Consider the following 22459-nt stretch of genomic DNA (forward strand, 5'->3'; position numbering starts at 1 on the left):
CTCAAGCGTAACTTGTGGTTTTGCCCGAGAGAAATGAAAGAGACAGCTTATAAAACGCTGGTACGTCCAATCCTGGAATACGCTGGTTGCTCTTGGGACCCGTACAAGAAGAAGGACATCGTAGCCATCGAGGCAGTGCAGAGAAAGGCAGCAAGATTCTGTATGAATGACTACAAGCAACTCAGCAGTGTCACAGAAATGACCAGAGTGCTGGGATGGGAAGCGTTACAAGACAGAAGAAAAGACGCCAGACTCCAGCTCATGTATAGGATCATGAATGGGGAAGTTGGAATTAGAGCGGAAGACTATGTTCATCAGGGTGGAACAGCAGGATTGAAAACAAGAGGAAACAGCAGGAAACTCAAAAGGGAGCTGATCAGGAAGGATGTGCACAAATTCAGCTACTTCCACAGAACGACGACCGACTGGAATGACCTCGACGAGACGACAGTGACAGCGACGAAGCGGGAAATGTTCAAAAATAAACTTCATTAATTAGCTCTTTTCGCGACGCCGACGCCATTAAATGCGCATAGACCTTTGACCGCGAAGTTGGTGAAGTACAGCATGTCTGGCAATGCCGACTCAACCAGAACCAGAACCAGAACCAGAACCAGAATTGAAGACCGAATTGAAAAGACTAGTTTGCGTATGACGTCCTGTCAACCAGACCAAAAATGCCGTACTGCGCAGGTCAGTAACCAATCACGTCGCGCCTTTGCCCTGACGTCAGACGCAAACTAGTCTTTTTAATTCGGTCTTCAATTCCATCATGCAACCGCATCTGACCTCGCCACATCTCGGGGTCGTCATGTCCATTTTACTTGTGGGGTGGATAAATGACGGAGTAGTGGACTAGGAATAGTAAATTAACATGAAACGTAAAACACCTGTATAAAACGAGAATAACTCACGCATGTCCGACCGGCCGGCAGCCAGAAAAATAAAAAATACACGCTGGATTGTCTTGGAACTCCAAATGCTTTAGTTACAAACAGAGATTGCGCTAGTAAAAAATGCATTTCAGCCCCTGCCAAAGTTCATTTTCGGACTCCCCCGTAAAGTAGAATAGTCCAAATTATCGTAACCTTTGACATTGCCAATATCACACAAATGTCGTCTATTTCATACCGTAAAGAAGTATGACCAAGTTTCTGAAGAATATTGGTAAGTTTAAAGGCCAGATATCAGGCTAACGAATATGATCTGCATATATAGAAAGATCCGATCGTTGTCCGAACGTCAAAATTTGATAAATGTCAATGGTACAATTCCAAGCACGTGAAAGTTGTTAGGTCATTTCTCAACACAATACCTGTCAGAGGATAATTTACATAGGCACAAAAGACTGTGTTCAACGTAGCGTTACTCAGCCAAACATGGCAGAGTAGGTCCCGGATGGTCGTACATGTTCCTATCTCCACAACGTTATACCTTTCCAACAAGGAAAGAGATACAAAAGGCAACTGTCTATGCATTTATGCCCGGTAATGAAAGTTTCAGATTTCCGTTAGCCCTAGAACTCTGGCTATAGACATAGTATCCGTTTTTACTTCTACTCATGTGTACTAGGGACAGAGGCTCTTACATTGAAACATTTGTTGAGCATATCAGACGTTAGTTAGACGTTAAGGGGGTACTACACCCCTGTGGTAAATTCGTGACTATTTTTGCATTTTTCTCAAAAACTAATAACAAACTGGTAACAAAAGTTATGTATATTATTGGGGCAAGGAATCCAATTACTACACTGAAATTTCAGTGACTCTAGACAAGCGGTTCAGTATATATGATAGGAAATGAGGTACATTCTAGCGGTACCTCTTTTCTTATCATAAATATCGAACCGCTTGTCTTGGGTCACTGAAATTCCAGTGTAGTAATTGGATTCCTTGCCCCTATAATATACATATACAGTGTTTTGGCAGTCGGTCAATTTGGTTGATCTGATTTGTTGTCTTTATCGACAACGTGTCGACGTCGGGATTGACTTTTTCCCGACATGTCGCCAAGCCAAAATCTTGCCGACGACAGCCCTACTATTTACCAGTGAACAGCCTTCCCTAGCCAAGCTGCAAAGGCTGATGTGCACTGCTTATAAGCGCCCATGAGGGATTCCCCGTCAAGCTGGGGGAAGCTGCACACTGGTAATTAAAGGTATTGTCCCTTTATAGTGTTTTTGACTTAAATGCTTTTTTTTTTTTTTTTTTGAGGGGTAATCTCTGATGGTAATCACAATGGCTGATGGAGACTCAGTTTCCTCCTCATCATCATCTATATCCTCGTCATCAAGTAGACGGAATCATGCTACATCTAGCCATAGGACATCTTCATCAGCATCGTCAGTATCGGGTAGAAAACGTGCTGCGTATAGCCGCACCTCAACATCCTCATCGATATCGGCCAGACACTATGCTGTACCTAGCTATGAAATGTCTTCGCCATCGTCTCCCTCACCACAAATGGGCAAGCTAGGTGGTGCTGCACATAGGATATCATCACCTGGTCTGAGTGCAGAGGAGTTTAAGGCGAGGCTATATCATTCCTTTAAAGAGAGAGGGCTGGTGGACTCGCTCAAGGTAAGGATATAAAATGGGCTATTCAAGTTGAAATCCATATAAACACCTACCAAAAAGTTATTAGCCCCCCCCCCCCTATTACGAGATAAAACTCAAAATATATACATCAAATGAAATAGCAAAAACAAAACATGTTAATTTTGATACCTCATTTGCCAGGATAGCTCAAAATCTGTAGCCATGGTGACTCCTTGAATGAAAAAGATTCATTTTCAAAAGTTGCACTAAAAAGCTACTCAAGTCAGTACCAAAATTCATTCTCACCTGACATGACTGGTCAAGGATGACCTGAGGTGACCAGTGATGACTAGGCACTCTAGCAACAAAAGCAAGATTTTCAGTGGGTTTAGGTACGGCTTTTGAATAGACATCTTTTTCATTCAAAGGGCAACAAATTTGGGCTGTTAAGACAAATGAGGCATCAAAATTTGCAAAACAAAACTTTTTCCTTTTGCTAAATTTGAGTTTGTTAAATTTTAATGCATAATTAATTCATAATAAAGGGTGTAATTACTTTTTGGTAGATGTTTACCTCTTATGGTAGACAATTTCAAATGGGATTACCTGATGAATGGGTGACTGCATTTGAAATATATGCCCCCCCTATATGGGAGATTAAGACCATGATTACCATAGGGGGTGTATATGGACTTCAACTGGTATAGCCCAATATTCATTACAGTTTATGAATGTGCACACATATTGGGGTTTATAGATGAACATGTTAGATCCTTCATTATAGATTATTTTTTTATAGATTATTTAAGCTTTTTTGAATGTATGCACATTTTACATTGATTATAAATTTAAACTTTATATCCATCAAAATGTATCTGTTTAACTTTTAACACAATGTATGTTCTCTTCCCTTGTAGTCTCAGTTGAGAACTAAATTGGTATCAGAACTGCAGCGGAGTGCCTTGAGTGGTCCGCGTCATAATGAAAACCAAGAAAGCCTGCTAGAGGGCGCTTCATTGCTTCACCGTGCAGCCAATAGCCTGGTAGCAGATCACCTCAAACAGTGCGGATATGATTACTCATTGGCTGTCTTCCTACCTGAAAGTGAAAGTGATAAAGACAAGGTATTTATTTTTATATATTGCGCTCAGAAAGTATTCCAACACTTAAAGCAAAAGCCATAAAAAGACACTCAACCTACATTGTCGATCGGGTACACCCTGTCAGACTGACGGCGTTTCGGACTGACGGGGAGACCCGAATTGTCACTGGATAAATTGATAAATAAATGGGTGGATGAGATGAAGCTGTCACTTGGGTCACCTATCTTTAAACAGTGCACACATGCTTTTTTCAAACATCAACCTATGACCTAAACCACAAACCCAGTTTGCATATTTTTGTTCACTCCCCATCACTTACAACAAATTGGTATGAGCTTTCTTTGAATTTCCACGGGGTAAAATGAATGGATGAAGCTGTACTCATTTGTGTCACTCATCGTCAAACAAGACAATACCATATTTCCTCTATTAAACGCCCCATGGGCATTGTATTTTCCAAAACTAAAAAGGGATATTTATTTGACGTAATTTTTCCAACAATAATTACCAAAAAAGATGTTACCTGTAAGCTTAAAAATTAGGCAGAAGTGACGAACAGTGAACTTATGATCAATGATTTCTGATTCACTTCTGGGTTTGCGATGTCATTTATGGCAATTACCGATCGTGTGTGGACCGTGGTAAGCTTTATACATGTACTTACACAAGATACCGGGGAAATTTGATCTATTTTGGCTGGAAAATTGATGGGGAATTACAGTATTCACTTTGCAAGTTTGGGATGCATTATATGCTATTTTGAGTTGCACCAGGGTGAGTCCCAGATGGTATGCCAATGCTGTCAGGATGACACTAAGAGAGACTAATAAACTAATAACAGGGATGTAAGTTTGTAGGATTAATCCTGAATTCAGGATTTTTTTTGTCCAAATTTCCGCACTTTTATTTATTATCAGCTCGTTTTGGGGCTTTTTAGCCCAAATTCACGGGCTTTTTCCAGATTTTCAGGATTTTTTCTTCAGGCCTACTTACATCCCTGTAATAACTACACTAATGATATACTATATTTAATATCCCTCATGCCCTGCTCCACTGATATTTGTATATTTTCAGCTGTTTACACTTCATGACCTTCTTGATCTGCTCAAAATTCATCCAGATTCCAAGTTAGGCAAAAAGTTGGTAAGTTGTACAAATGATATTATAAATTATAAATCATAATTATAAATTAGATTATCAGTTTTATTAAATTTTACATATTTTATGATATACTATGATCAGCTTGTAACATGCCAGAATTATTCGGTTTTTATTACTGCGCGAGTCAATTTAGTCCCAAGTTATGCCCCAGTAAATTCACAAAAGTGTGTGTCAGTCACACAACACCCAAAGCGTAGTTTCAACTTTCAGTAGATGCTGCGCCCAGCCATGTGTAAGCCATTCTATATCAATCCACGATGTCATGAGTCCCCCCTACAATGTATTACAAGCTGATCAGAGTATAGTACATAGTATATGTGACGTGATCAAGAGGAATGAGTCGTATGTCAACCCTGGTCGAAAATGAGTTTCTAGGACATATAGAACTTTCAGAAACTGAAAACCCCATGTTGATACAACTTTTCTTTGCAAAGTAATGTCAATTTTTCAATCGCTGAAATCAATATAAAACAAACAAATTTTAACACTTTCTTTGCTAATATCTCAAAATCAGTGACATCCGACTTATTTCCCTTGATCGTGTCACATCAGTGTCTTAGCTAGCCACCCGTCTGGCCATCATCTGAGACGGGGAGTTTGCTCCTGGGACGGGCAAACTTAATGCCTTTGACAGATGCCATTAGAAATTGTATGTGTTGAGAAGCTAATTGACCTTTTTAGTAGACCAGATTTGTAGAACAAGGCCATATCAGCACATATTTGAACTCTTTCAACTCCAATGGGCTATAGACATCTGGTAAATGTTGTGAAGGTCAAATTCGGTCAGACAATTTTATTCAAATGACGGGCAACCCTCAATTTCTAGCTAAGACCCTGTGTCACATATGCTGATTGACAGGTCACTAATAGCCAAGTTCCTAATATGTGATGCGATCAAGCAAAATCAGTCGGAACTCGGAAATATTAGATTTTCAGTTTCTTATAGGATAGTAAAAAACATTTACAAAGCTGCATTTTGCAGAAAACCCCATTGAAATTAAACATCCGGTTCCAAAGATATGAGCAATTAAAGAGTTTCCAAAACAAGAGGAAACAAAAAGAAATATTTCCTTTGTCTGGCTATATCTGAAAATCAATATTTCCGAGTTTCGACTGATTTTGCTTGATCGCATCACATATAGCTGTGGAATGAAATCATGTTGTATCCACTTGGTTTGCAAGTAGCCTATGAATGCATGCAGGGACTCAATGGAATGCTGCATGTACAATGTACATGTATGTCTATATAAATAGTCCTCTACCTGAACTGATGTAGTATTATTATAGTGCTGCAGGGATACAAGCAAGCTGTACCTTCTGACAGATATCAAATAATTTTGATTTTTTGACATTTAACAGTACTCGAAGTAAACTTGATAAATCTGATGATTTATACTTAAAGTGTATGTAGGTGGGATGAAAAGCCGTTAATCAATTGAAAATTTTGACCTTTAAAGTATTGAAGATATGGATTTTTCCCCAAAACACAAAAAAAAAATTAGGTCTCTTTGGGGAAAAATCCATATCTTCAATATGAAAGGTCAAAATTTTCATTTGATCGTCGGCTTTTCCTCCCAGCTACATACACTTTAAGAATATGTCATTAGATTTATAAAATTTACTTCGAGGACTGTTTATATATCAAAAATGTGAAAAATATAAAATTTGTATATATCGTGAATTTCAAAAATTAAAATTATTTGATATCAGAAAGACATTCTTCAGTAATCAGAATGCAATTCGATATGTCTGATGTGCTCTCATGTCCCACAAAAAATACTGTCGAAATGCTCAAAATGCTCATTCCAGATCCCTTAAACTTTTAAAAATCTTTAATACATTTTTTTTTTTTTACCATTTCTTTCTTCAGATTGTTAAGCTCTCATCTCAACAATCAAAAGGTAAATATATGAAATATGCCTGTGCAGGAAAGCTGTGTGTACCATCAGGGTGTTAGCCAGGATCCAAAAATTGCCTATCCAAAATCAATTATCGATCATGTGTCATGATCAATCACATGCAATTTGATTCAATGTATACCGAATTTGGCAGGCCTGCATAACTCCATTTTGTCTCCATTTGATGCATAACTATATAATATACATGACATGCACTGTTGCTTCAAAAAAATAAAACAAAAACATTTTAATTCATATCTTACAAGCAACTAAAATCACTTGCAAGTTGCTAGCACATGCATATCTGACAACTTTCCCCAATTGAATAAGATCCATTGCACTTAGAAGGCAAATTTGATCAGGATCATGCAGTCAAAGACCCTATTTTAATAGACCTATAATATTAATATTCGTTTAAATTAAAAGGATCTGAATAGTAAAGGTTGAAATAAATCAAAATAAATTTTCTTTCCATATACTATATACATCTCATTGGGGATTTTCTGCCAGTCTTATGGAAGGTTGATGATTTTTCCACCTGCCCACTTTTGACATTGCCCGTGCAAAAGACTGGTGGACACCTTATGTACCATTATCTGTCTAATAGTCTCTTGTGTACAATTTAAAATCAACAATTCCGATTGATCAAGCCTGACTAAAACTTGCTTGTTTAATTTCAGGTTTGCTATGGCAGATTTTGTGTGAGGTTGCCAGAAGTCATCATGGAGGATCTGAAGAAAAAGGCATACAGGTTGATGAGAACCCTCCACACTTGAAATCACTAGGTATGATTGATGTGATCATTTGATCTTGTTTTGTACTTTCAATTTTAAAAGTAATCTACCCAGCAAACATAAAATGAACTCCTCAAAAAAAGTTTGCAGAGATGTCACACTTCCGGATTTATCCGGATTTCCGGATTCTTTTACATGCTCCAGATTTTTTTTTTTTTTTTTTTTTTTTTTTTTTTTTTGGAGTGTCTCTGGCCCGGTCCCTGGACCAAGAACTAAATGTTAGGATCATTCATGGTTGACCTACAAAACATATTGTTTGTGTTTTTAATATGCAAAGTGATAGTTTGTGTTCATGTCATACTCTGCCAATGATTTCAAAATGGATACAAATCATTGTTTTTATATTGCGTATTATATATATCAATTTCAGCCATGTAAGCCTTGTTATTAGGCAAAAAAAAACTTTGAAGAATGTGTCTCATGTACAAAAGTATAGGAATCTGAACATTTAAAACCACTTTTTTAGGATGAAGGAAGCATTTTTTTTTTTTTTTCTAAAACAGGTTTTAATGTCAAAAATGGTCTCTTTTGGGGTGCTATATCTACTAAAATGTTGGTCGTCCTGAAACTAAAAGCACACTGACCATCAAGGCCCAGGATGGGGTGCCGGTTGGTGGGGTGGGGTGGGGCAGGCAGTGGATGCCAAGCACAAATGGTTAATTATTGCTTTATTTTTCTGCTTCACATATATCAACATCAGCCATATTGGGATAAAGCCAAAAGACAAGTGTCTCTTGTGCATAAAAGTATCTATAGGAAACTCGAAACTTTAAAGCATGTTTTCTGGAAGAAGGAAGCACTTTTTATTAAAAGAGTGTAGAACAAGCCAGGAGCTTTGAAATGTTCTTTTTACCCTCTGAAATGGCCTTTCCTGTGGTGCTAAATGTGCAGAAACCATCTGGCTTCGGGGGGCTTCGTCCCCTCGACCCCCACCGGTGCTTTTTTTGAGGAGTTTATTTGATTGAAAACATTTACATATGGGGTTATATTTTACAAAAATGTTTGCCAAAAACTATTTTCCAATAAGATTTTGATAACATTTTTAAAATGTTGTAGTGTTGTTCAAAACATTTTAAAACGTTTTCATGCCCTTTATGTAACCCGTGCAGTATCCCATCCATGCATTGCAGGGTTTCTGCTTGCTCCATAGCAAATGTATACAAAAAATTAGCAAGACCTGCTGAAATATTGATATAGCTATATGTGACATGATCAAGGGGAATGAGTCAAATGTCGGTCCTTGTCGAAAATGAGTTTTACACATGTTTCTAAAGAGTACATTTAGCGCTTTCAGAAACTGGAAACCCCATGTTGATACGACTTTTCTTTGTGAAGTTACATCAATTTATCAATCGCTGAAAACAATATAAAACAAAAGAATTTTAGCACTTTCTTTGCCAATATCTCAAAATCAATATTAGCGACATCCTACTCATTTCCCTTGATCGTGTCACATATATTCATATTATTTTGGGGTGATATTTTTTCAAACAAAAGTCTAATCACCCCTGATTAGGTGAGTAATTGAAAGTTGAAGTGAGGGATTTTGTGTACATTTGCTATGGCAACTAAGTGCAGTTCTATTATGGTACTGCTAAGCATAATGGGATAGTCCTTTCAGTTGCTGTGAGATAAGCTGATATTATTATTAAAACATTTTGACCATAACTAAAACATGTTTATAATGTTTTAAAAACATGTTTGATTTTGCTGGGTAGCTATCGTTATTATTTAGAAAACATATTGACCTCTCAATGAAGGCGTAAAATGGTTGAAGTAGTATATACGAAGAGGAAAAACAACCGCTCGGCTCCAGATCCAAAATTTTCATGAAAATTTCACAATTTATTTTTTGGCCTGAGATTGGCAGTGGGATCCATCCCACAAAACAACTCCATTTGATGGGGAGTGATCCACTTGTACAGGGGCATACCAAGAGCATCAGGGGCCATGGACAAGCAGTACGGGCCCTTTTAACCAGGGCGGGATTTACCTTATGGGGGTCCTGGGTCAGGCCAAAACTTGCTGGACCCGGGCCCATCTGGCCCAATGGTAAATCCGGGCCTGCTCTCCATTATCAGCTCTGATTTAATTTTCACTTTTTTGCTTGGGGCCCCTGAACCCTTGGGCCCATGGACTTTGTCCACCCTCTCCTCTGTGGGAGATGAGACTTGTTAATGGGGCTTTCCTAATGAAAGTTATGAAAAAGGAGGAAAAATAAACAGTTTTGTCGTACTATTCATTTTGTGATCCATCTTCTTTCAGAGAGCAAATTGAAATCTGTGGATATACTTTACAGCAGCAAAGCAGAAGAAGAAAATCTTGGTCAGTACGGAATAATGCAAGACAAACTCACATCACTACAAAGGCAGATTGAGGCCAGGTTTAAAATGGAAACCAATATGGAGGTATGACCATTTGGTTACACACTTAAGAATATCAATTTGATGGTGTTGTAAATTCACAGACTCCTCTGCATTCACAGACCACGTCTCCCATCTTAAGGTGCTTACTGACATTGTGGTTTAATTAAATATTTCATATGTGATGCGATCAAGCAAAATCAGCCGGAACTCTGAAATATGGATTTGAGATATAGCCATACAAAGGAAGTATTTCCTTTTGTTTCCCCATGTTTTGAAAATTCTTTGATTGCTCTTATCTTTGGAACTGGCTGTTCAATTTCAATGGGGTTTTCTGCAAAATCCAGCTTTGTAAATGTTTTTTACTTTCCTATAAGAAACTGAAAATGTAATTGCCGAGTTCCGACTGATTTTGCTTGATCGCAAAAAGACTGATGTGTGCAGTTTGTATGCCTCAGCTTTGTATATGAGGCATGTACCCAGTACTGTTTTTGCAAAATCCCCCTGTACCTCTTTCCGCCAGGATTCTGTAGCTCTTCAATAGATAGGCAGATTGACTTTGGATAATCTAGGATAGGTAGGACATGGTTAGAAACTACATGTACAGCTACTTTTTGGGGGGTCTAATTTGTAAAATTTGTTATTATGATAATAGCTCATTTTTATGTGCTGAAATAAGCCCTTTGTCAATTTGATTTTTCTTTCTTCCAATTCAGATATCTCGATTCAAGGAAAGTGAACTGAAAAGAGTGGAATTAGAAGAACGTGAGAAATGCAGGAAAGAAATAGCCAGAGCCAGGAGAGAGGTAAGGCCCAATTTTTATAGATTAGGTCCAAAGAAATCTGGCAGCACCGTGGTTTTGTGTGTCGCCCTTATGAGCAGTGCTGTACTGTGCGACCATTTTAGTCGACCATTGGCGACTAGATTATTTCTGATGTGACAAAACCTTCAATCCCTGGTGCAAATGACAACCAAACTTTTAACCCGTAAATAGCCAGGACTCCTGCCCCACAGTAAACAAAAGTTATAACTTGAAAGGCTGCTAATATGCCAGTTTAAACAACCTAACTAATTATAAAAAAAAAGAAGAAAAAAAGCGCAGTGATTTATAGTGCGCTACGCACAGGCACAACGCCTAGACGTTGATCCACAAGCCACAGCACACTTTACAGGTTGTCGCTGACCTCTACAGCCCCACTTCATTCCATAAACCATTTAACAACAATTCAGGGACTTTGCTGCTTCAAGAGCGCACACCCTAGACATTCCACAAATAACCTTCGCAACCAGGATCAGCTCCCGAGTTTCGTCACGGGTTACAACGAGACAATTAGCAGTAAGTTCCTTGTCCAAGGGAATTTTCCACGAGATCGTAATTGGCACCGCCAGGGTTCGAACCCGCAACATCTCGCACCATAGTCCAACGCCTTAACGATTGACGTAACTTGACTGCTTAGAGGTTAATAACTGCACATCGGTTATTTGGAGGCATTGTGAAAAATCTAAACATTTTGCCTTTGGAACCGAGGAATATCCCAGATATTCCGAGGTCCAAAGCAAAATGTTTAGATTTTCACAATGCCCTATATATTACCGATGCAAAGTTATTAACCTCATTCATAACCATCACTTTTATCTTTTGACTTTACAAAATAACACAAAATTTTCCTCAAAAGTTTGTAAAAATAAACAATTTTTACATCTTTCCTTTCCCAAAATCGATCAGGCTAAAACAAGACGACCAAAAATAACAAAAGTGCGTATCAGAATCTGTGCAAATATGGTAGCGCGAAAATCCAAATACGACAGCCAGCGCGTGCGCAGTTTGTTGGACGCACAATATGGTCAATTTTGAGATATAAAATGACCTCGATTTGCGTTCGTGTTTTCGTAAATAATAAAATATGATTGGATCGCACGCATCGCATTTATTAATGAGGTTATGAATAAATAACCATCATCTTTTTTATTAAATCCAGTCTTTTCAGTGCCATCATTCATCATTGTGATGTTCACCGCTATATTACAACATCTGCACATTGCCATGATAAACAAAATACGGTACAAGTACACAGCATTCAATCACAAGAATGTACAAAACAATAGGGTGAGCCCTGCAAGCGCAAAACATGTATGCAACTTAGCTGTCAATAGTCAGAATGTACAGCTATGAATATGCATATTAATCACTAGAATGTACCTCACATGTCAAAGGGTGACCCATGCAAATGCAAAACATGTACTGATACGTAGCGTAGCGTTAAATAGTATGAGTGTATGGCTATGAATCCATTTACCATGACGTCTTGATGCTGTGTATGGAGTATGTAGTAGAGTACAGCAGCTATGAATATTGAACGCATGTGGCTCTACGCCAAGCTACTGTGACAGGGAAGCCCCGGTCATACAGTATTGTGTAATTAAATGTGCGTGTGTACATGGGTGCAGTCAATATAGGATAGGTCGAAAGTTTTGATTGTTCAACTCAGTTTTGGGCCTACTTAGGAGCAAAATTTTGGAGTCTAAATTTATAAAGTTAGGAGCCATTGGCTCAATCAGTTTTTGCATGGTACAGCGCTGCTTATGATGGTAAAATAGTGACTCTCCGGATTCTTCCATCATATGACCAATGTTTGCATTCTGTGTCTACAGCGTTTTGCGGATAACAAACACTAAGCGCTAAAATATGAGCAAGCCTTTGTAACGCTCTAGCTCAAAGAAACAAATTATCATTCGATTTTGGCCTTGTTTCAAATAAATGCCAGAGATACATTATTTTGGTTTCCAACATGACAAACCAATGTGCCAGAATTACGTTTACCATAGCATTGCAGGCAGGGCAATTACAAGGCAATTTGCAGGAAACAGGAGGAACCTACACAATTTTCAGGTGAAAAGCAATGGCGAACACAAACTTTTGTGTCAGTCAGTTCTTATGCAGTGTAAAAATACGGTTATTTTATCTTAGGATTTTATTTGGTGTACTTTTTTGTGTAGATGGAGCAAACGTATAGAGCCAAGTCTGAGGCATTGCAGGAGAGAGAAAGGAGTGCTATGGAGAGGTTACAGAAAGAACGAGAGGTAGGTATATTCAGTGCTAGGCTGCAGAAGTGTGGTCATTAAAGAGCTATCAAAGTAACCCAAATCTCAATGATACACTCAATACACCCAGTTTCCACAACTTGGAGCCTTTTAGCAGTAAACTACATCAAAGCAATGGGGGGGGGAGTTGTTAACCCTATCGCCCAGGTGCATTATTCCGTTTTTTGTATATTGACATACAGTGGCGGATAGTTTCTCAGAAACGATTTGTGCTATTAATTTTTGTGTACACCAGCATGTTGAACGTGAAACATACACCCAGCGTCAGAGCCTACTGGAAGAGCTTCAAGTTCTGCGCCAGAGAGAAACAGAACTCAAGAGAGAAGCTGATGTCAATGCAAGGTAATGATGTCATCACTGACAAAAAAAATCATGTGATTTACAATCAAGCAATCCTGAAAATTTGGCTTATACAAAAAATGTACTCAGATATATTCAGCACTAAGTTATTCTGATTCAGAAAATATTATTTGGAGGTAAATGACTATGCATCAGTTGTTTGGAGGGAATTGTGAAAAATCTAAACATTATGCCTTTGGAACAAAATCTGATATTCCGAGGTCCAAAGCAAAATTGAGATTTTTCACAATGCCCGACATGTACTTGATGCAAATTATGAATTGAATTCATGACCGTCATTTTCAACTCCGCACTTTACAAAATAACATTTTACCCTTCAAAACTTTGAACAAGCTCATACGGACTTGCTGCTAATGACCAATTCCAACAGCACAAAATCATGCTATGTACAAATACATCGTATAGTAGTTGCGCTGGCTTGAACTGTTCTGGGGCATATACATGTATTAGGCACACACAGAAGTCATTGTGCTGCGTAATCCATCACTAGGTCACATATTGATGAATATCAATATCCTCCGCGCCGGTGTATGCATATATCATCTAACAAGCAATTTGATTTGGTCGCACATATGGTGTGATAAACTGGGGTTGTGAATTTTTTTCAGCAGCTTATATCTAATCCTTTAGTTCAATCCATCAACAAATAGACATCACTATTTACTATATTATTTATCAATAATAAATTATGCACGACTAGTATATAGCTACTAGTAAAAAGTACCAACCAAGAGCTTTACAATCTCGTCAAAATGATGCTATACAAAGGGAAGCAAATTAATATATTTTACACTGGGACGCATATAGGCCTACCATTCGTCATCATTGGCTGTCATGGATGTATGAATAAACGCATTGAGTGCTAAATTCGGAAGCTTTAAAGACAATATTTTTCACTTGTTTGTTGACAAAGATTCAATGGTGGATTCCAAGTTTTGGCGACATGTTGCCAAAGAAAAAAGGAACTACAGCAAGCCTACTATTTACTAGCTTCTTTACTTGTTTCACCTTTAGGTTGGAAGTGACATCAGTGTTTTTTGTATACCACAAGTGTTCCCGTCAAATAAATGTGCACTCGTGTCACTACCAAACTCAAGCGGAAACAAAGTAAAGGCAAATTTTGTTTTGCAACATGTCCAAAAATGATTCCAAGTTACATGTCAACATGATGAGGTAATTGTTTATGTTCTACCTCTTTGTCTTTGCATTTTTTGCAATAATAGGGCAGCCAAGTTTGAGGAGGAACGCTGTAAGACCATGGAGGAAAATCTCAAGGTGCGCGAGACAGCTGTGGGTAACATACAAGATACGTACGACAAACGATTCAAGGAACAAACACGCCAGTAAGTAGTTTGCCCAGTGAAGGATATACCATAGAAGGAACTAAGCCGTCTTTTTAAGTCTCCATTGACTTATTTACTCTTTAAACCCCCAATGGGCTGTAGAAGTATGGTAAATGTTTCAAAGGTCAAATTAGGACAGGCATTTTTATTCAAATGACAGGCAAACCTCAATTTCTGGCTAAGACCCTGGTAGGACTGTGTGGTAATTCAAATTAATTGACACTGCATGCATGTATCAACAGCTTTTCAAAAGTTTTGCCGCACTTTGCTTTAAAACATGAATGAATGAATTTGAGAACAGTTGCATATGAAACAGTTTGATGACATTCTAAATAAAAGAGCCCAACAAGTTTGTCCAAATCAATTGAAATTTCATTATGATTATCGTTCCAGATTTGAATTAGAAGTGCAAGCCAAGTACAGTGATCGGTTACGTGAATTGGACGAAAAGGACTCAAAACTTAGAGGTAAATTGAAGTTGAAATATTCTATTTGTAAATATTATCTCAACTCATTCATGATGGGCTAAACCCATAACCTTAAATATTCTGTTGGGATTGAAAACTCAGTTTTTTAAAGGTGAACCTCATTGAAAATAAAGTTATATATCAATGGAAAGCTTATGATGTCAGGATATTAAAAATTATTTTTTCCGATTTTTTTGATGGCTAATAAAGCTGAAAAATTAAAAAAATGATTGAATTTTTGGTCTTTTTTAAGGCGCCCAAAAAGCAAATCGTCTATGACCTTGGGAATGCTCGTGACGTAAGCTCAGGGTTCGCAGTCACGTGATCCTACTCGGAAACATGTAAACAAGACTTGCTTCCTGTACTTTTGCAAGCTGCCCGGCAAGTCTGATTTTCACAATAAAGCTTGAAATTAGAGGAATCTTCAAATTGCTGGTTCCTTCTATATATATTAAAATAATAGAATTATTGTCAACACATAAATTTTCCGTACATTTTTGACAAAATCAGTCATAACTGGCTGGGTATAACTGGGTAATTGAGTTTGAATTTCGCGCTGGGATCAATCCCATGCGCAAATGCTGTTACCGTTCATGTCATGGACTGAATAAACATGATCGAATAACAAATTAAATAGTTGTTTGTGACATTCCCTATATATTCTTGATTCATTTTAAAATGTCTGATTTAAAAAATATCGTCTTGCAGTAATTAAAAATTAATAAAAACCGATTTCATCAAATCCAGCCCATAAAAGGTTTTCATATTTAGCGTATTGCGGTAATACATTCTTTCCACACAATCGCGATTGAAAGAAACAGATACTCGGGCAGATACTTTATTATAAAATAAATACAATTTAGGCTTAGTATGCCGTTATTTGATGGAATTCTGAAATCTGAATAAAATTAAAATATTGTCACTTGTGTCATGATTCTTTAATGATAGTACAATCAGTGTACGGTACTGAAAAAGTGAAACATTCATGTTTTATGGATTACCGAACACGATGCGTAAATTGGTGCTGAATTGCAGGGACGGATATGCACAAACACAGCGACTAAGCTTCGGGCTTCGTCCTCCGTGTTTCATGGGGTGTTTCAGCAGATTTGATCAATCGTTCCCTTATATTTGGAACATTTACAGGAATAAATGTTGCTGATGAAGTAGCAATAAGTTGGAAATATCAGAATGTGAATATCAAATCGGTCATTTTGTCTGCAAGTTCAGTACAGTCGCGGATACTGAACACTCGGCGTAGTGAGACTCAGTGCAGTCACTGAGCTCATCCCGTATGTATCTATATGAGTTCGCCTATCATACATGGCCGGCCATGACTGGTTGTAAAGCTAAGAAATAATTAAAAAATCCTGTACATGTACCTTATTCTATTCCTTCATTTTCTCATTGTGATAAGTTCATCTCAACTTGGTGTGACGATCTGTACTGGTAGCACTAGCAGTTATTTTTTGTAATCTGTTTTCATTCCTGTTCTTAGGTGAATGTTTTCTCTTCGTGCTTTACTCTAATATTCCCTATGCATATCGTGGATGGCTTGGCCTATCCCAAATCACCCCGCCAGCACTTTTCCCATTTTAAATCCACACACTTTACTCAGGAACTTCATTCTTAATTTGATCATGATATTTCCTTCATGTTATTCTTATTTTATTGAAGATAGTTTTCATGTAAAGTAAGTTGACAATGACTGAATTTGTGCATTGGCCCGATGCATGCCACAGTAATACACGGACATTGTGTTTACAATCAAACCCGGAAGTAACTGTGTGTCCCTGGGCTGACGTCATCAACGAAAGCGCCCAATTTGAACGATTTCGTTTTGTAATTTAGGGGGTGCCAATATCCAATCTTTGCATGGAGATTATGTCTAGCCTGATGCACGCTATGCAAATAAAAATATTCTTTTCTGCTTCCTGACATCATAAGCTTTCCATTGATATATAACTTTATTTTCAATGAGGTTCACCTTTAAAGGTACTTTATCTTTATTTCGAAACAAATGAATTTTATTTTCAGCTGAAAAGAGGAACCTGCAAGAAGAAAGTGAGACTCTCAAGGGATTGAAAGAAGATGTCAAAGACAAACAGAAAAGGTTGAATGAGCTGGAGGTGAGGACATTTATAATTATGTGAATATCATATGATGGGCGTAAGAATGAACACAGTGTGATGACCACCCGCATTCCTGCCACTTATTCATAACAAGGCGCTCACAGAGAAGTAACAGGACCCAACAGACATGTGCAGTTATGCATATGTCTAACATGGCACATTGTTTCAATTTCAAAGTTTTTCATAGTATAATTCCAAGAAAAAACTCATGTTTTCCATACAGTTTCGGCAATCCAGTCTGTTGCCTTTCTCAATGGTGTCTACCAATCGATCCTTTGTTGGATGGTACAATGTATGACATCATCAAAAGATGATGACGCCCTCAGGATCTATTGGCAGACACAATTAATGAGAAAGACAACAGACTGGATTGCCTAAACTGTATGGTTTTTTCTTGGAATATACTTTGAAAAACTATGAGTATTGTATTCATGATGAATCTCTTCAAAAAATGGCTCATTGTGTTCATTCAATTGCCTGTGGGAGTGTAGCTGTTGCAGCAATTAGAAGATGCATTACTGGTGATCAAACGCTGGTTAAAATTGGTTAAATAAACACTAGCAGTGATGATGCAGTTGTGGCTAAAGTCGCAGATTGACTTGCCATTGAGTTACCTTGAGATTAATTGGTTGCAAGTTGATGGGAATGCTAGCAACTCTTATCAATGTAGTGGAGAGTCACTTTTCCAATAGAACTAGCAAAATATGTCCTCCAAAATGCTACAATAGTAGCGACAGCTTTGTACGAAAGGAGCGTTATACTGTGTAGTGGGATATTGTCACAAGGTTTTTGCTGTCAATTTAAGAACTGTAAATTTAAAAGCCCACTTAAATAGTTTTGGACTTTAGGCATTAATTATTAGCTATTTCTTGCCACAAATACAAGAAATCATAAAACTGTTCAGAGCAGATTCATCAAGAAAATTTAACACTGGCAAAATATCCCACTTTCATTATGGCCATGTGTCATAAGTTGGGACCCTGTTGTGTGACACGACAAAATTCAAGAAATTTACGCATTCTTGGATTTAAATATTTGCCTTGCACAAACTAAACATCTCACTGTATTAAAAGTATACAAATTGTTGAAGCTCTGGCTCCAAGGAATTCAAAAATTACATTATATTCTTGATAGGGGCAAATGTTAAGAAGTTACAAGTACAAATATCAGTAATTTTTCCATAGGAAGGTGTACCACTCAAAAAAAATGGGTCCACTGATGAGGAGATACATCCTAGAGTAAAATCTATGCCAGAATTGAATTATTCAAGGCAAGAGCTTTCTAAATATGTATAGTTTTACAGGTATCCCTATAAAGGTAATCATGACACGTGTGGATGAAAATAACCGTCCTAAAATTAAGCTGTGAAAATGGGTCACCTTGTTAACAGAATTATGTATGAACAAGATAGTGTTTGTGATCCAAATATTGCATATTTACAATATAACCACTTCAATTACATGCATGTGTGTTAGTGCGGGAAGGCAACAATTCTGACAGAATCTAGCCAAGTTCATCATGTCTTAATTAATTTGGTAAAGGTCTCGTTTATGAAAACAATTGCTCAACAAAAGTCTGGTCTGTCCAACAAGCATGGCAAAGGTCAATCCCAATCAAGTAGTGTCACCTGATGGGTTTTGACGAAAGAGTGTGAACAACAATTTTATAATTTGTAATATTGATAGATTTAATATAAATTTCCACTCTCCCGCTGGTACACTTTGAAGAAAGTAAATGAATTATGAGAATGTTCCATCCTTCAGAGGTGATATCAAACTATCAGTCCCATGTACAAAATGCCGTACATGATGGACAGCTAGTGTACATGTAGTTGCAGTCAGTTTTACTATAGGGTGGACAGCCAAAAATAAATATTTGTGAGGAATTATGGCAAGCAATAATAATATTGTTTATTTATTTTTTATTTATTTTTGCACTAGATTTTGTTACAACAAATGAGACACGACGCTGTTGCATCAGAGAAGAGGAACGAGGTATTGAATGAGAAAGTACGAGATATGATTGACTACCAGACTGTGAAAGAGACTAATGCTGTGTTAAGAAGAGAATTGGAGAATGCCAAACTGTAAGTTCAATGATGAGTACCAAGTACATGGGCTGTTCTAGTTAAAATCAAATCCATACACTGCCTATAGAAGACATGACCTTAATCTCCCACACAGGGGATGTAAATTTCAAATGGAGTCACCCATTCATGTTACCCCATTTGAAATTTACACTCCATATGTGGAAGATTAAGGTCATGTCTTAAGGGGATGTTTTGGATTTCAATTGGAAAATATTAATGGAGCAATAGCTTGAAATTCCCCTGAACCTAACTGCTCATTGCCTTGATTTACATAGAATTTACTAGCTAGTAACCTGGTATATATTTTTATATTAAATATTCCTTTTTGCCTTTTTGTTTCAGACGCCTATCCGAGTTTACAAATGAACAAAAGATGGAAAGAGCAAGTAAGTATGCAGTTTTCTTTGGGTTTATAAAAGAACCTTGACAGTTCTGAATGCAAATGTTTATACAATTTTGAATGCTTTGAATGTGATACAAGAATATATTGGCCGAGGTAAAAGTTAAAGATGATTACTATTGAGTGCAATATAAACTCAACCCAGAAAGGGCGAACTTCGCTATTCCGAAGGTTCGCTATTCCGAAGGTTCACTATTCCGAAAATTAAAAACGTTCTCTATTACGAAGGTTCTCTATTCTGAAAACAGAAAGGGTTCTCTATTCCGAATATGAAAAAATGGGTTCTCTATTCCGAAAACGAAAGAAGGTTCTTTATTCCGATATAAGCCACCGTGTTCTCTACTCCGAAAATAAAAAAAGGTTCTCTATTCCGAATATGAAAAAAGGGTTTTCCATTCCGAAATCTGGGACCCGTGACCTTTGACCTTTGGGGCCAAGATGGGCAACGGATAAATCTACGGGGTATGACCCATTACTGTACCACATATGGGCCCTGGGGCCTTTGTAGTTTTAGCGCTAGCCATGACAGAATGATATGTTTGATGATGGAGGAAAAGGTCCTAAATAAACCAAGTCAAGTTTTTCGGTTAGCCATGATGTTACAAATTCCACTGCATATAACATATTCGAATATAGAACTTTTTTTCATATTCGAGTAGAAACACGGCGACTTGTTTCGAATAAAGAACCTTTAATTGTTTTCGAATAGAGAACCCATATTTGAATATTCGAATAGAGAACCTTTTTCATATTCGAATAGAGAACCTTTCTGTTCTCGGAATAGAGAACCTGTTTGTGTTTTGGGAATTTTCGGAATAGAGAACCTTGAATAGAGAACCGTTTTTCGAATAGCGAACCTTTAATTACATTCGAATAGCGAATGGTAAAATTACACATTCGAAAAGCGAACCTTCGAATAGCGAACCTTGAATGGCGGACCTTGAATAGCGAGAGGACCCCCAGAAAGTATCGAAGCGATTATAGATGGTCAGATATATCGGGGACTGAAATATATAGTAAAAACTTATTTAATGTATATAAAGCGCAGTTTTCTCCTCGCATTTTGATACCTCATTTAATTTGTTGCTCTCTACGATATTGGGGGGGTTCATAGCCAAATTGTTGATTTTTTGAACTTTTTTTGACAATTGTTTTTCATGGCCTATAACAATCATTTTAAAGTTACTGGTATGTAGGTTCATTAAATGTCATACAACAAGGACCACTAGCCTGAAATGTGTACTTGCTTTGATGATGTGAGAATTTTTTGAACATACATGCATATATAGATTTTAAATACAAGTACATATGGCTGTGTATCAGGGGTCCATTTCACTAAACCATTAACCCTTCATAACTCAAATAACCAAGGGTCCCTGTTGTAAATCCCTATTACTACCGAAGGGTACCATTCATAAGTAAGTTTAGTGAAATGGAACTTACAACTCGTTGTAAGTTACGAACGATTTCGAGACTTACGAAGCTTCGTAAAGTTTAGTGAAATGGCCCTCTGATTACATCCCTTTAAATAATTTGTTGTCATGATGACAGGGCATGAGGAGCTATTGAAACAGATGGGTGAGCAGCTGTCCAGACCAAACCCAGAGTTATTGACTCTGCAGGGAGATTTGACTAGAGCCAGACAGCAGACACAGCAAGAGAAAACACTCATGGAACACAGGGAGGTGCAAATGAAGAACAAGCTGCAGGATGAGGTGAAGATATATAGGAGCCACTAATAAGAGCCGGCTAACACTTTTTGAAACAAATGTAAAAATATATATAAAGAGCTTTGTTGCAAAACCCCTTACATCCACTTGCCCAATTATGAGAACACATCAAAAAAGGTGTTTTTGACAGGATGCTCATCCTACCCAAGCATCCTATCAAAAACTGCTCGCTACTGGACACTGAATGAAGAGAATCACATCTTACTAAATATCTGGAAACATTGAATTTGACACTGAATATTAGACACTCAAAACCTACAATAATTGTCCAAAGTTGCTGGGATACCTATGCATAAGTCGCCTATTTCTGTTGTTTTTAACTTACTGAAAACCCACTTTCTTTGGCATCAAGCCTAAACCCTTCCTACCTCCCAATCCATCCACTTCCCCACCAATCAAAATTTGAGTGTATATTACTAGGTATGTGTGAGCAACATTGCATGATTCAACATGTGATTGGGGACTGGCCTCATTTTCATTACCCTGTTGACAGTGTCCCAACACTTTTGACAAGGATTTTAGTTGTTAACCCCATGAGAACTACCTGCCGATTGGCCAAAAAGAAGTTTTCATTATCAATTGGACCAATCAACAACATTGTTATAATAATTTCACCACACAAAAAAATTGGGTTGAATTATTTGCAAAGCTCTATTCTGATTGGTGATTAAAATGAAGATATCATGTAATTGACCAATCAGAGGCAATGTTAGATCGGCAGGTAGTGCTCAGGGGTTAACTAACTTATGATGAGAGCTGATTTGATGATGACAGTAATCCGTGTCTGATCGCTTATTCCCTTACAGAAAGAACAGAAACTAGAGTTGAGACGGCAGCTTGAAGAGCAGTCCAAACAGACGGCAGATATGAACAAGCAGTTATCAGATCTCAGGGCTGTGTTGAGGGAAACACAGACAGCACTACAGAATGAGGTCTATCGTCGTCCTGTTCCAGCTGCCGGTGGAGCTGTTGGGTAATT

The 22459-nt window shown here is 37.6% G+C and overlaps 1 protein-coding gene across 1 annotated transcript in view; it reads left to right on the top strand.

Annotated features, from left to right (window-relative positions):
- Window positions 1-2210: 2210 nt before the first annotated feature.
- The window catches only part of LOC140160421 (uncharacterized), a 71325-nt gene continuing 51076 nt past the window's right edge, over window positions 2211-22459 (top strand). Inside the window, exons 1-16 of the mRNA XM_072183656.1 lie at window positions 2211-2579; window positions 3455-3661; window positions 4715-4783; window positions 6672-6702; window positions 7380-7484; window positions 9759-9901; window positions 10573-10662; window positions 12855-12938; window positions 13195-13301; window positions 14543-14662; window positions 15056-15129; window positions 17167-17258; window positions 19202-19347; window positions 19693-19736; window positions 21302-21465; window positions 22287-22453. Coding sequence (XP_072039757.1) covers window positions 2226-2579; window positions 3455-3661; window positions 4715-4783; window positions 6672-6702; window positions 7380-7484; window positions 9759-9901; window positions 10573-10662; window positions 12855-12938; window positions 13195-13301; window positions 14543-14662; window positions 15056-15129; window positions 17167-17258; window positions 19202-19347; window positions 19693-19736; window positions 21302-21465; window positions 22287-22453 — 1997 coding nt within the window. The 5' untranslated portion in view covers window positions 2211-2225. The remainder of the gene's footprint in view (window positions 2580-3454; window positions 3662-4714; window positions 4784-6671; window positions 6703-7379; window positions 7485-9758; window positions 9902-10572; window positions 10663-12854; window positions 12939-13194; window positions 13302-14542; window positions 14663-15055; window positions 15130-17166; window positions 17259-19201; window positions 19348-19692; window positions 19737-21301; window positions 21466-22286; window positions 22454-22459) is intronic.

Source organism: Amphiura filiformis, chromosome 9 (assembly GCF_039555335.1).
Source record: "Amphiura filiformis chromosome 9, Afil_fr2py, whole genome shotgun sequence".
Classification (NCBI taxonomy): domain Eukaryota; kingdom Metazoa; phylum Echinodermata; class Ophiuroidea; order Amphilepidida; family Amphiuridae; genus Amphiura; species Amphiura filiformis.